This window comes from Bos indicus x Bos taurus, chromosome 25 (genome assembly GCF_003369695.1).
Source record: "Bos indicus x Bos taurus breed Angus x Brahman F1 hybrid chromosome 25, Bos_hybrid_MaternalHap_v2.0, whole genome shotgun sequence".
Lineage (NCBI taxonomy): Eukaryota > Metazoa > Chordata > Mammalia > Artiodactyla > Bovidae > Bos > Bos indicus x Bos taurus.
The window spans coordinates 3,776,259-3,790,932 of NC_040100.1; the positions used below are offsets into that span (position 1 = coordinate 3,776,259).

Sequence of the window (14,674 nt, forward strand, 5' to 3'; positions counted from 1 at the left end):
ATTTTTATTCTTAGTGTGCCTGTCTAAAACTTTAATTTTTTGGTTTCTTTGGCTGCGCTGGGTTTTCATGGCCCCAGGCGGGCTTTCTCTAGTTGGTGGACAGGGGCCCGCTGCTTGTTTTGGTGTGCACGCTTCTCCTGGCGGTGGTTTTTCTTGTTGCAGAGCACGGGCTGTAGACGCAAGGGCTTCAGTAGCTGTGGCTCCCAGGCTCTCGAGCACAGGCTCGGTAGCTATGGTGCACGGGCTTAGTTGCTCCATGGCATCCGGGATCCTCCCAGACCAGGGATTGAACCCGCGTCACCTGCATTGGCAGGCGGATTCTTATCCACTGCACCACCAGGGAAGCCCTGCCTAAAACTTTTTATTATGGGCGTGTCCAAACATTTATTCAAGTAGAGACTCGGGAATTCCCTGGAGGTCCAATGTTTGGGACTCTCCGCTTGCCCTGCTGAGGGCCTGGGTTTGATCCCTGGTCAGAGCCAGGTTGAGTGGGCCAAAAACAAAGAGAGAGAGACTCACGTAAGTCATCCCCACATACCCATCACCCTGTCTGGAAGAGTTTTAGGCAAAACCCAGGCAGTGTGTCGTTTCATAGGGAATGTTTTGTCGCGGCTTGTGGGATCTTACTTCCCTGACCAGGGATCGAACCTGGGCCCTCGGCGGTGGAATCGCTGAGTCCTGACCACTGGACCATCAGGGAAGTCCCTTCTCCTGTGACTTCTGTGGGGGGGATGCACCGGGCACGGGACAGCCCCTTCCTGTCCGTGGTGGGTAGGCACAGAAATTCTCCGAGGCTGTCGGGTGGGGAGGAGTCCGAGTCTCTGTGACTCGGGGACCTGGGCTCAGGCTGGGCCGAGCAGCCCCTCCTGGTGGCCTCGTTTTCCTCCCCAGACCAGGCAGGAGGGCGCCCGGTGGCCAGCCTGGGAGCAGCCCCAGCCAAAGCACGTCCGTTCTCCCCAGGCCATGCCCTCGTTCCAGGCAGTTCAGGTGGCTCCTGGGTTCCCGGGGGGCCCAGGGACACAGTGTCCGTGTTCCTGTCCTTCCCCAGAGGGACCTGAGGTGGAGCCTGCGGACAGGACCGTGTGGCCGCTCTGGACACAGAGGCTCCCATTGTAACCGGCACTCGGGGAAGGCGAGAGGAGGAAACGTGGGTGCAGAGCAGACAAGCAGTTTTGAAAATGCTCTTCGGCTAAACTGACCTAAGATTTTCTTGCTACATTGACATTTCAGCAATAACGAATAAGAATAATTTAAAAAAACCCGACTGATTCACGTTCTTGTACAGTGGAAAGTAACATTACATTGTAAAGCAATTATCCTTCAATGAGAAAAATCCTGTGATAAACCATAATGGAAAAGAATATTTAAAAAAGAAAATATATATATGTACGACTGAATCACTTTGCTGTACAACAGGAACTAACATTGTAAATTAACTGTACTTCAATTCAAAAAACAAAAACCCTGAGATGCTTTCCCTTCTCCTCATCTAAGGGGCTTCCCTGGTGGCTCAGTGGTAAAGAATCTGACTGCAATGTAGGAGATACAGGTTCGATCCCTGGGTCAGGAAGATCCCCTGGAGAAGGGTATGGCAACCTGTCCAGTATTCTTCCCTGGAGAATCCCGTGGATGGAGGAGCCTGGTGGGCTGCAGTCCATGGGGTCACAAAAGAATCGGACACGACTGAGAGACTAAACGACAACAAATAGGCTTGAGACCCACTGGAGTGTGGGTTTACACAGTTTTGTAAAGCTATTATCCTACAATTTAAAAAAAATCTGAGTTTGCTTGTCTTTGAAGTTCAAGGAGAAGACAACAGTCTAACTAACAGCAGTTATGCAGGTAGTGGGGTGGGAGTGGAGAGAGGTGGAGGACAAAGGCCTTTTTAGATTTGGGGATATCTGAACTATGTGAATGTGTTGTCTATTCAGAAAAAATTAAATAATAATCACTCAGCTCCAGACCTGTTGAAATTAACCTCAATTCTTCATATATTGACCCCTCCCCACTCCTCCCATCCCCAGTCTCAGGACTAACTAACCTGATTCCCCGATGCCTCAGTCTCTAATCTGTTCACTTGACCTGCCTGCCTTTGTCCACGGGGAAAACCAAGGTTCCCTTTCCATGTCTCATCCTCCGCATTGCTCTATCTGATGCTAATTTATTCAACAAACTGGCACAAGGCTTGTGCTCCTGGCCAAGTGATCCTAAAGCTGTGCTCCACCATCGCTCTGACTATACGACTAGGGTCCTGGGAATTCCTGGGGGTCTTAGGGGGCTGGAGGGAGTCTGGCCCGTCTGTGTCCCCAGGACCAGCTGGCGTTTATGAGCGCTCACCATGTGCCAGGCACTGTCATCTAGGTGCCTGGTGTGTGGAGTCACCAACTTGTCCCCATCTGCCCAAGACCTTCCTGGTTCGAAAACTGAGTGCCACGTCCCAGGAACCCCTTGGTCCCATTCATGTGTGTGAGCTCCTGTCCTCTAGGCTTCTTCCCGGGACAGATGCTATCATGATGCCCATTTTAGAGATGGAAAAACTGAGGACCAGGATGTGCATTCGACTGCAGGAAGCCCAGTGCAAGAAGCCAGGGCTACCACCCAGCTGGGCTCTCCAGTCTTTGTACCCATCAAAAGCATAACCTGGGAAGCCTGGACCTACTCCCACCCCTGGCCTGACTGAGAGGCAGGAGCCCCCAACTCCAGCCCCACAGCAGGAGCATCTCAGCAGATCCCAGTCCTCTCTGTCAGCACGGGACTGCTGCCCCCAGCCTTCAGTTATTTGGCATCCTCTCTTATGAGCCATGGCAGCTGGCCAGAGAGTTGGCCCTAACTAGAGAGTCTTGGGGATAGCAATGGGTTCTGAGGGTGGCCAGGGACAGGGTCTGATTTCCAAGTCCTCAGGGACCTTCAGACCACCTTGAGATGAGGGATTTGCATCTCTTCTATAAAAGGCGAAACAGGCTCAGAGAGGTCAAGTAACTTGACCACAGTCACACAGCCAGGGAGACCCTGGGTTTCAAGCCTATTTGTCATTGTTTAGTCACTGAAAGTCGTATCTGACTCTTTGCGACCTCATGGACTGTAGCCTGCCAGGCTCCTGTCCACGGGATTCTCCAGGCAAGAATACTGGAGTGCGTTGCCATTTCCTCCTCCAGGGGATCTTCCCGACCCAGGGATCAAACCCACAGACTCGGGTTCACCTGCATTGGTAGGTGGATCCTTTATCACCAAGCCACCAGGGAAGCACCTATCAGACGACTTCAAAATGAGAAACTTGGCTTCTCAGCTCTCCAGAGCTTTGTGGGAGGGGGTGCTATGGGCAGTGACTGTCTAGGGCTCAAGGCCCTACCGGTTAACCTACCTGACCTACAATAACAGGAAGGTAACACAGAATTAACAGGAAGATAAAAGCCCCTGGAGGAAGCTGCCTGGGGAGAGGCAGCGGCACAGACCAACCAGCTGGGGAGCTAGTTCAGGGCCCTCTGCCTTTAGCCTCGAGACCTTGTGGGCAGCCTGTGGTCACGCTGGCATTCCAGGGGCTTGCCTGGCATGTGGGGAATGTCCCAGCAAAAGTCTTGGCCTTTGGAGATGCTCAGAAAAGGGAAGTGCTCCTCTCCAGGGTGGGGGTGGGGATGGGCATCTGTAGGAATTATCCCCTCCTGGGTACCAGGCTCAGAGTCCAGTGCAGAGGGACCTGGGGGTGGGTACAGAGTGGGAGGCGTGCTGGCCCCTGGGGTTCCAGATGCGGGTTGCCCCCCTTAGGGCTGTGCTTCCTGAGTCCTAGCACATCTCTTACCTGCTCCATAAAAGGGCTCACTACTCACTCTATAGCGAAGAACAGGGATGTCTGGCGTCCCGCAGCCTATGGGGTGGCAAAGAGTTGGACACGACTCAGTGATGGAACAGCAACTTGCTCTATGCCTGTGAACCTCACCAGAACCCTGTGACCTCTGCAGCCTCGGGATGGGAACGCTGTCACTACTCCGGAGACTGATTTGGGCCAGTGGGGCTGGGTGCCTGGACCCCCAGGAAGGAGGGTGCCTTTCTGGTCAGTGTTCTGGGAGGGACGATTCGGGGAACCACAGACCCCGCTTTGGAGGCTGCAGAGCCTGGGTTGGGTGAGTTGGGGTCGGCAGACCCCTTCCCAGCTCTTGGCCTGCGCCCACCCTTCCGCCCACAGGCACTTAGAGGGTCCCCTCTCTGCTCCTTCAAGGCTCTGCGCTAAGTCCACCTCCTCCAGGAGCCTCCGGAGCGCTCCGCTAGTACTGATGAGCTCCGTGGTTTCCGACGTCTCTAATGCACAACCTCTAATCTGACTCGGGCCTTCCTCCCGACTGGGCTTGGGGTTGGGGGGCCTCCGAGGGGTCCCCTGCTCTGTGGGAGCCCTCAGGCTGCGGCGCCGCGAGGGTGGGGCTTTGGTATTGGGGGAAAGGGGGCGGTGGCCCCAAGTGGGGGGTACTGCAGAGGCCGGCGGTGCAGAAGGAGGGGCCGCTGCGAGCGCAGCTGCCGCCAGCGCCCCTCCAGGCCCCGCGCGCCACTCACTGGCTACGCCGGCGCGTCCCCGGCTCTGCTAGCCCCCGGGAAGGGGCGGGACGGGGGCGGGGCCTGGCGGCGCTGACGTCACCCCGCCTATAAAGGGGCTCGGGCGCCGCGAGCCGGCTTTGTAAAGCCGCTGCTGAGGGTGCGCGCACGGCCTCTGCTGCCGCCGAACAAAGGAGCAGGGCACCGCCGCCGGGACCCGCCACCGACCGCCCGGGCCGCGCCGGCCCGCCGCCAGCCGCCACCATGACCGCCAACGGCACGGCCGAGGCCCTGCAGATCCAGTTCGGTCTCATCAACTGCAGCAACAAGTACCTGACAGCCGAGACGTTCGGGTTCAAGGTGAACGCCTCGGCCAGCAGCCTGAAGAAGAAGCAGATCTGGACGCTGGAGCAGCCGCCCGACGAGGCGGGCAGCGCCGCCGTGTGCCTCCGCAGCCACCTGGGCCGCTACCTGGCGGCCGACAAGGACGGCAACGTGACCTGTGAGCACGAGGCGCCGGGCGCCGACTGCCGTTTTCTCATCGTGGCGCACGACGACGGCCGCTGGTCGCTGCAGTCCGAGGTGCACCGGCGCTATTTCGGCGGCACCGAGGACCGCCTGTCGTGCTTCGCTCAGACCGTGTCGCCGGCCGAGAAGTGGAGCGTGCACATCGCTATGCACCCGCAGGTCAACATCTACAGCCTGGCCCGCAAGCGCTACGCGCACCTGGGCGCGCGGCCGGCCGACGAAATCTCGGTGGACCGCGACGTGCCCTGGGGCGTCGACTCGCTCATCACGCTGGCCTTCCAGGATCAGCGCTACAGCTTGCAAACGGCCGACCACCGCTTCCTGCGCCACGACGGGCGCCTAGTGGCGCACCCTGAGCCCGCCACCGGCTACACGCTGGAGTTCCGCTCCGGCAAGGTGGCCTTCCGCGACTGCGAGGGCCGCTACCTGGCGCCGTCGGGGCCCAGCGGCACGCTCAAGGCGGGCAAGGCCACCAAGGTGGGCAAGGACGAGCTCTTCGCCCTGGAGCAGAGCTGCGCCCAGGTCGTGCTGCAGGCGGCCAACGAGAGGAACGTGTCCACGCGCCAGGGTGAGTGGGGATGCCGTCCCTCGCTTCTTCCGGGCCTTGCACAAAGCGCATCCCACCCCACCCCCGTCCCCACCGCCTCCCGCCCTTCCTCGCCCGCGGCAATCCCGAGCGACGCCCGGTCCGCCCCAGCTAGGCGTGCAGGCCACCCTACCCGGCCGCAGGGCGTGCGCTCCGACCCCGAGGAAGGGGCGAGGGGTGGGGCTTTGCCCATCCTTGGGGGCCGTGGCGCGGCCCCCACTCCGCCTTGGGCTTGGGGCTCCCTAGGCCGCTCTTAGGCCCCGCCCCGGGTGCCACCCTCGCACCCCTTGCTCAGTCTGTGTCTTCCCGACTCGTGCGGATCCCTCGGCTCCGTGGGCCCAGCCCTGGGGGAGGCGACGCCCCTCGCCCGGTGCCTCGTGCCCTTCCCCCCGTTAGTGAGTCTTCAGTTCCAGGGCGGAGCGAGGGGTCGCCCCCCGCGCAGGGCGCTCCCGCACTCCCTAAGGGCCGCCTTTGGCGGGTGGGATGGGGGTCCTTTGGTCTCCGCAGGGTGCGCGTTCACCTCCCCCGGGGCTGGGCCTCTCTCCACCCACTCTGGCTGCTGGGAGGGGTTGGCCTCTGCTGGAGGGGGGCGCCCCGAGTGTCTGCCCTTCCCCCCCAGCCCCTCCTCCCGCGTCCGCCCCGCGCTTGAGGCCGCGGCCTTTGTGAGCAGGGGGCGGGCTCCTCGACAGGGCCCTCCCTCGCCCCCTTTGTCCTGCTCGGTCTCTGCGGATGAGAAAACCAGATGAGGCTGGGCGGGGAGGGAGTCGGCTTTCTGTGGGTCCCCCCTGCTGGGAACCCCCCGCGCCGCCTCCCGGGCCGGGTGCTCCGTCCGAAGCCGCCCCAGGAGGCGGCCTCCCTGCTCGCGCCCAGGTCCAGGGCGGCGTGGTGGGGGTGGCTGCCCGCCAGGCACCCCGCCCTGCGGCTCCCGGCCGGTGCGCTTTCCTTCGTGGGTGCCCGAGAGCGGTCCCAGCTTGAACCGGGAGACCCCAGCCCGGCACCCTCGGAAAGCGCCCCCCCTCGAGTAAACCCACCCCCTAAGACTCCAGCCTGGAACAGCTGGCTGCAACTCGACGCGTCCTTTCCCGGGGCCTCCCGTTGGCCTGGCCATTTCCTACCGGCCTGCGCGCCAGAATGAGCCCCCTCTTTCCCGGCTCAGATTCTACCCCAGGCGGCTTCTCTTCCTTCTGGCGCCCTCGCCCCTTCTTTGGTCCAGAAGGCAGTCTGTTTCTTCCTCCCAGGGGAACCTCTGGGTGTCTTGCTCCCCCCAGACAGGAAGTTGGACCCTGGCCTCTGGAGATAGCTGGGTGGGAACCCCAGGCAATGGCCCCACTTTTCTCCTGATGACCACCCTCCTGAGGTCCGCACTCTGCCCAGGTGGTTGCAGCCCCGTGGCAGCTCCACCCGAAGTTGCCGGCTGCGGACTGAAGTGGGCCAAGCTTCTTCCATCCTGCAGATGGGCGGGTTTAGGCCCAAAGAGGAGAAGCCCTGTGCCCAAGGTCACACATAAGTATGCAGCAGGCAGAACTGGGTTTGAGTCCAGAAAGGGCCCTCATCTGGACCCCCTGATGCCTCCCAGCCTCTGGGGACCACAGGGTCTCCCCTCTCCAGTCTCACACAGCACTAGGTGGGGCAGGACTCCTCACCTACTCCGCAAACACTGAGCCCCTGGCGAGTGAGGCATGCTGAGGCCTGAGTGGTGAGTAAGTGAGCACGTCCCGGCGTCTTCCTTGCTGGGCGCTGTGTCCTCATTGGGACATGAGCCCCATCTTGGGCAACAGAGGTGTCTGGGACTCCAGGTGGTCCATGAGGGCCCTGGGTTAGATGGGAGAGGTCCCTTTCCGGGGAGGACATTTGACCTGACCTGAGGATGAACAGAAGGGGGGCTGTATCAGGTGTGTGGGACAGTGTTGAGGACACAGAGCACAGCTTGTGCACAGGCCCCGAGGCAGAGAGGAGCAGAAAGCCCAGTGCTGGCCGAGAAGCAGCTTGTGAGGTTGGTCCACGGGACTGGATCAGCCAGCAGGGCTGCAGGACCCGGAGTGGGTGCTTATCAGTGAAGGATGCTCTGTGCTTGCCAGCTGCATCCCACCCCTTCCCTGGGAAAAACGTGCCAGGAGGCCCCTGGGCCTGGAAGGGGCAGAGAGAGCCTGGGGTATTTTTGGCAGGTACCAGGTGGCGAGCCTGGACAGACACCCTCTCCTTTGAGTGAGGCTCGCTGGGGGCGTCATGCTGTGATTCAGGCCGATGGGGCAAGAGGAGCTGCCGGAAATTGCAGCAGGAGAGCCAAGGGCTCATCTGTGTGTTTAAAGGGGAGGGAGCTCTGGGGGCCAAGATTGGGGCTGCCTTGGCTTCAGGTTCTGGGGTCCGTTCTGACGTCGGGTCTACCTGGCGGGATGGAGGGTGATGGGGGGCTCGGGGCCGCGCGGGGTTGGGGGGCGTGCCTGCAGAGGCCATTTTAGACAGGCCTGCGTGGCAGGGAGGCGGGGGAGGCTCCTCCAGACACATGTTGGGAAACGCGGGCCAGGAAGGAGGAGCCTCCTGGGTTTTGCCGGTGGGGGATGTGAGTCATCCCAGCAGCCAGGGCCCGGTGCGGGTGGGGTGCTTCCTGCTGAAGCTGCAAGCTGCTCTCCGGCCTCAGTCTCCCCATCTGTAAAGGGCTCCACCTGGGCACGTTCTTTGTGGCTAGACCGTATTTCTGGGACGGGGTCATCGCAGCCACTGTTAGAGGCAAGGTCGGCCACCAGGGCTTGGGGGTCCTGAGAGCTGCTGTGACAAAGCAGATGGCATACATCCACCCCAGGTCCTGGGAAGTGGGGTCACTGTGACCACACAGGCAGGGCCGCTGAGTGAGCTGTATTCAAGCTTCTTTGGTGCCTACCTGCCCTGGGCTTTGCTTCCCTGGTGGCTCAGATGGTAAGGTATCTATCTGCCTTTAGTGAGGGAGACTTGGGTTTGATCCCTGGGTCAGGAAGATCCCCTGGAGAAGGGCATGGCAACCCACTCCAATATTCTTCCCTGGAGAATCCCATGGACAGAGGAGCCTGGCGGGCTACAGTCCATGGTGGGTTGCAAAGAGTTGGACATGATTGAGCGACTAACATCTACACACACTGCCCTGGGCTCCAGCCAGACCCTGATCTCATAGCCCCTTTGCCTCTGACCAGCTGTGCCCTGGGGTCTCCGTGCTCAGGAAGTGCCCAGCCCCAGCGCTCGAAGGTGAGGCTGGCTGGCTGGCTGAGGAAGGGCTGGACAAGCCAGGCTTTGTAGGATGTGTAAGAGTTCTCTTGATAAGGCAGGTCACGTTGGCCCCAGGGAACAGCTCGTGTAAGGATGGAGTAGGGATTTAAGGTGGTTAGGTAGTGGCAAGAGTTGACAGCAAGGAGGAGAAGTGAGGTGAAGCCACAGAAGCTTCTGGGCTCCCTCCCTTAAACTGAATGGGGGTGGTGGAGAGCGCCTGATTTTTGACCACCCAGGGGACTTGGGGACTGCTAAGGCTGCGGGGGGATGAGACCATGGGGTGTGCTGCAGGCTGGTCTGTGCAGGATGGCCCCGGGGCTGGAGACTGGGAAAGCCATGATGGACGGGGCGGGGCCCGGCGTCTCCGGGGTGGGAGGATGTGCCTGTGGGCTCTGGTGAGCCCCCGCATCCCTCTCCTTACTTCCCGGGGCTCCAGTGGGCCTGTGACTCACGCTTTCTGTGCTGCTGTTGATGAAAAGAAAAATCCCAAAGAAAACCCTGTTCCCATAGTAACCCAGCTCTAATTAGAGACTCCAAGGCCGAGTGGGGCCTTTCCCATCAGGGCATGGCCTTGGAGCCAAGAGGGGCCCCCCTGGATGGAGTGGACACTACCCCCAGCCCCTCCTGTGGGGGCAGAATACCCCATGTCTACTTGGCATCGGGCCCCTCCATGCTCTCAATCTCCTGGCAGGACGGAGAGACACCGAGCCGGGTTGACAGAGGGAAACTGAGGCTGGAGGGGTGTGCTGCTCACGCAAGGCGCCTGGGCCCCACTTTGAGTACCTTGCTCGCTGGCCTAGGCCTGTTGATCCACACCAGTTCCAGGACTGGACACAGCCAGGCTGGACGGGGTCTGAGTGGCTGAGTAGACGGCGGTGGTCGTCGAGCGGCCCGGGGCAGGGACCCACCGCTCCAGTCTTGCTTTATGCACCCCAGGGTTGGGAGGGGAGTTGCTGGGAGGAGCAGGGGTTCAGGGCTGGCTGAGCGCTCGGGACCTGAAGTCTCCTGGAGAAGGGCCCCCAGGTGTGTCTGGCCTGAGCCTGGTGCAAGCCTTGTGTACCTGCAGGGCCGCATACCAGCAGGTAGGCTGGCAAGCGCGGGCAGGCTGACTGCCATTTACGGCCCTCCCCTGCCCGCCTTGCCCTTCTCCCTGGGGAGCCCCCTCTGCCTTTTCTGCTGCCGAGGTGTGCCCGGCGGGGCGTCTCCCCTGTTCTTTCTTTGCCATCAGCCAGCCTCCTATGCGTGGGGTACATGGTGCCCTGTGGCCCGTCAGGTGGGGTGGGGCAGGCTGGCTGGACGGGTCTGAGCCAGTGGCCCCAGGACGGCCCACCTCTTGGGGCCTGGGAGCCCCAGCAGGCGCAGCCCTCGCTGCTCCTCGCCTGGTGCTCCGCGGGGGGTGTTGTGGTGGATGGAGTCAGCCCAACCCTGGGGCCTGAGTAGACAGCTGATCCCTGACACTGGGGCTCAGGCGACCCTGGGGGGCTGGGGGGTCGAGCCCAGCGGTGGTGAGGGTCTATTCAGGGTGACCCGTGGAGGCCGCGGCCACCAGTCCAGAGAGGGGAGGGAAGGTTGGGGGACAGGGCTTGGTACGAGGCTGGAGTTTGCCCCCTTCTCCCGAGAGCCCGGGGACCCCTAGCTTTTTCTCTGGGTGACCTTGGGCAAGGGCACTATTTCTCTGTCTCCCTCTCTCTTGTGAGGCAAGGTGGTGCTGACATGGGACACGAGACCTGGTCAGCACAGGGCTGACACCTGTCAGGCCCTCTGGGTGGAGCCTGGAGAACCAAGAAGGGGTCCTGGGCCAGGGGCGCAGCGCCAGCCCCCAGCCTTTGCCACCCGCCAGCCTCCTCTCATCTGAAGGGGTGCCTGCCACCAGCCCCGGCTTCATAAAGGCCTGGAGGCCCCTCACCCGACAGTGAGGCTCTTAGGCCCGTGGTGCTTGGGGACCTGAACTTGTGGTTGTGACCAAAGGTCGCACTGCAGGTTTTAGCTGGAGGAGTCCGCACGGGTGTGCAAAAGCAATGGGGCTGCAGCTTGTGGGAACAAAACCTCGGAAGCCACCCCTTTCACAGATGATTTCAGGATGTGGACACATGTGAAGGTGTTAGGCAGGTCGTGTGCAAATCGCGATCTGCCACCTGCGTGCACTTTAAGGTCAAGAAAACGCATGTGTGAACGCAGGGGAAGCGTTAGGAGGCTGTGGTTGCCCAGCGTTCACAGGGGCTCTCCGGGGGTGCGGTGCGCGTTGCGGGTGTGTGACTGCACTTTCAGAGGAGTTTTCTAGATTTCCTGAAAGGAGCGTGTGCAATTGCTCTTTGAACTTTTACACGTACACAGAAGCAGGAGGGAACAATGAACCGCCGAGTAGCAACCCCCCAGCTGCCTTCCCAGCTCCCTGGGCCTCCATTCATTGTTTTTGCTTGTACTTCCGGTAGAACTCAGACATCCGGGCATTTGCCTGTGTCTCTATAAACAGCAAGGCATCCTCTTACATATTGACAACGTGATTAGCAGTAATTAACCCTTCCCCTCTAACCCCGGGCCACGTTCAGATTCTCCCTGTTGGCTCTACAGTATCTTCTTGCATCTGGTTTGTTGAAGAGTTCTATGTCTGTAATCAGAGAAAGTGATGTGTAAGTGGACCTAGCAGGCTCTGGTCCTTAACTGGTCCGGCCCGGGGTCCTGGGTTCTCCCTCTGATGTGGAGGCCGAGGGGTCTGAGCCGTGCAGTGGGTTCTCAGTAGTCCCCCCGCCCCCCACTGTACTGGTGTGTGAGGGCAGGGCTGAGGGTCAGCCAGAACTGGGGGGTGCGGGGGTCCCTGGTCCTAGCTGGAGGCTCTCCCCGCAGGTATGGACCTGTCGGCCAATCAGGACGAAGAGACTGACCAAGAGACCTTCCAACTGGAGATCGACCGCGACACCAAAAAATGCGCCTTCCGCACCCACTCGGGCAAGTACTGGACGCTGACAACCACCGGGGGTGTGCAGTCCACCGCATCCACCAAGTGAGTGCCCGCTGCCCGTGCTCGCCCAGACCGGCCCTTCCCAGGGGGCACCTCTCCTGACCCTGTCCCCCACCCCCCTACCCCAGGGACGCCAGATGCTACTTTGACATCGAGTGGCGTGATCGGAGGATTATTCTGCGTGCATCCAATGGCAAATTCGTGACGGCCAAGAAGAACGGCCAGCTGGCGGCCTCCGTGGAGACGGCAGGTAGCCACCTTGGGCACACCTCAAGCCGCAGTTCCCTGGGGCGGGGTCTCGCTGTGCCATGGTCACTTACCAACCCCACTGGAAGCCCGCCCTGTGCCAAGTGTCCTCCCAGGCCGCCCTCACCCCGCCTCCCCTAGGGCTGGCGTGCTGTGTGACCCCAGGCTCTTGCTGTCCCTCTCTGAGCCACACACACCCTGGGCGTCGCACCCCCCCGGCCCCCGCCCGGATCCCCCTGAGGCTCACTGCCTTTCCCACCTCTTGGGACAGGGGACTCGGAGCTCTTCCTCATGAAGCTGATCAACCGGCCCATCATTGTGTTCCGCGGGGAGCACGGCTTCATCGGCTGTCGCAAGGTCACGGGCACCCTGGATGCCAACCGCTCCAACTATGACGTCTTCCAGCTGGAGTTCCGAGACGGTGCCTACAACATCAAAGGCAGGTGCCCCTGTGGGCGGGACTGGGTGGGGCACCTCCCCCCCCCCCCCCCCCGCCTCTGCGCCCCACTTGACCCTCTGACATGGCTTGGGCCATTCCAGGCCCCATGTGGGAGCTCGAGCTGGTGGGGAGCCCCTTCCTTCCGCTCTCGTGGGTATAGGAGGGAGACCACACTAGACAGAGGGCTCTGGGAGGGGCTCCGTCCATCCACGTGGGTGGACAGGGCAGACCCCAGCCACACTCTGGGAGCCGTGATTGGAGGGTGGGGGGCAGAGCGCGAGGCAGGACCTGACAGGGTCCCCCCTGTGCCCCTGCAGACTCCACGGGCAAGTACTGGATGGTGGGCAATGACTCGTCGGTGACCAGCAGCAGCGACAGCCCGGTGGACTTCTTCCTGGAGTTCTGCGACTACAACAAGGTGGCCATCAAGGTGGGGGGGCACTACCTGAAGGGGGACCACGCGGGGGTCCTGAAGGCCTGCGCCGACACCATCGACCCCACCACGCTGTGGGAGTACTAGGCCTGCGCCCCCGGCCCCCTCCCTGCCCCGCCCCCGCCCCACACTAACTCTCTTCTCCTGGGGGCTCTGCTGCGGGTGGCGAGCCCCTTGCCTTTCAAACTGGAAACCCAGAGCAAACGGTGCCCTCACCGGTCATCCCCCGGGCAGGTCGGCACTCTGACCTGGCCCTGGGCGGGCTGTCCCGGCCCCCTGCCCTCTCTTCTGCGCCCTGGGCAAGGCTGGAACTTCTCTCTCCTGACCTCAGACAACTCTGAGCCTTATTTCCCCAAAGAGGCCATGGAGGAGTGGGGGAGCTGGGAGGCCTTCCCGAGCCCCCGCCCCCCTGGAATGGCAGGGTGCGTAACTGGAATCTCCTGTCCCCTCCTGATCCTCCCCCACACCCCCAGGAGCCATGCTCTTGCCCCAGGCCTGTCGGTGGCCTTCCCTTGCAACCGGACAGGTCAGGGCTGGCTCCTGCCCCTGCACACCCTGCTGTGATCCCGGGTCCCTGCCCCTGTCTCTCTTTGCTTTCCCTCTGGCCTGACTGGAAGCAGAAAATGACCAAATCAGTATTTTTTTTTTAATGAAATGTTATTGCTGGAGGAGCCCCAGGCAAGCCTGGTTGTAGCCATGAGTGGGCTTGAGGGGGTCTTGAGACAGAGGACTCTTCTGGCCTCTGCGCCCTCTCCTCCCACTAGTGGTGGGGCAGGCGGGGTGCCTCCCCAAATCCAAACTCCCCCACCTTCCCAGAGGGTTTCTCCAGCCCCACCCTCCCGAGTGCCCACCCCAGGGCCGGGTCTCACCTGGTGGTGCTAGGCCCCTCACCGCCTCACCCAGGGCCCCGTGTGGTCGGTGCTCCTTGTCTGACCAGACTCCTGGGTCTCAGCGGGATGAAGCTGGGCATCGCCCTCAGCTGGGAGCCCCCTGGAAGCCCCCACTGCCCCCCACCCCCGCCCATGGCTCCCAGCCCCTCCCCTGCCGGCTCCCCTCCCTTCCGGTTAGTGTCCACCATGCATCTCACTCTGGGTGTCTTGGTCTTTTATTTTTTGTAAGTGTCATTTGTATAACTCTAAACGCCCATGATAGTAGCTTCAGACTGGAAAGAGCAAAATAAAATAACGCAAGTCTGCAACCCGGAGGCTGTGTGTGTGTGCTCGCGCGTGCGCGTTGGGATGAAGGCAGACAGGAGGTGTGGGCCCGGGAACCCGACTCCTGCACGTTTAGGGGTTAGAGGTCAAGCCCACACAAACCAGCACACCTGAGCAGGTGTGCCTTGATTAGAGCGTGGAGGCCTGGGCTGCCCCCTTTCCATACTGAAGAGGCCTCCAGTGCGTCCATCCACAGCCCCAGACCGCAGGCTCCCACGGAGGTGGGGAGCGGCCCTGAGAGGAGTCAGTTGGGTGGACTAGGCTTGAGGTCCAGGGTGGGTGCCTGGATCAGATATCGCCTGTGCCCAGTTTGCGGAGGGACAGAGCCACTTCTCTGTCTGGCAGATAAGAAGCCCAGGAAGTTTCCGGCCTCGAGGGGTCACCTGGGTCCCAAGTCCACCCTGCCCTTCTTGGTCCCTGGCCGACCACGTGGCTAGCCCTGCGGGGACCTCCAGAGAGACAGATGCTGGGCGGGCCCTCCTGTACAGTCCCTCCTGTTACCCAGAGCCTG

General features: G+C 61.4%; 1 protein-coding gene and 1 non-coding gene across 2 annotated transcripts; one reads left to right on the forward strand and one right to left on the reverse strand.

The window, feature by feature from the left end:
• Positions 1 to 627: 627 nt before the first annotated feature.
• On the reverse strand, positions 628 to 700 carry TRNAG-UCC. The gene has a single exon. It is a non-coding gene; the product is annotated as a tRNA-Gly (tRNA).
• Positions 701 to 4,665: 3,965 nt separating this feature from the next.
• FSCN1 (fascin actin-bundling protein 1) lies at positions 4,666 to 14,151 on the forward strand. Its single transcript, XM_027527021.1, has 5 exons — positions 4,666 to 5,617; positions 11,717 to 11,873; positions 11,960 to 12,081; positions 12,349 to 12,516; positions 12,834 to 14,151. The coding sequence occupies exons 1-5, from the start codon at positions 4,786 to 4,788 to the stop codon at positions 13,034 to 13,036; spliced, it is 1,482 nt and encodes a 493-aa protein (XP_027382822.1). The 5' UTR covers positions 4,666 to 4,785; the 3' UTR covers positions 13,037 to 14,151.
• The last annotated feature ends 523 nt before the right edge of the window (positions 14,152 to 14,674 follow it).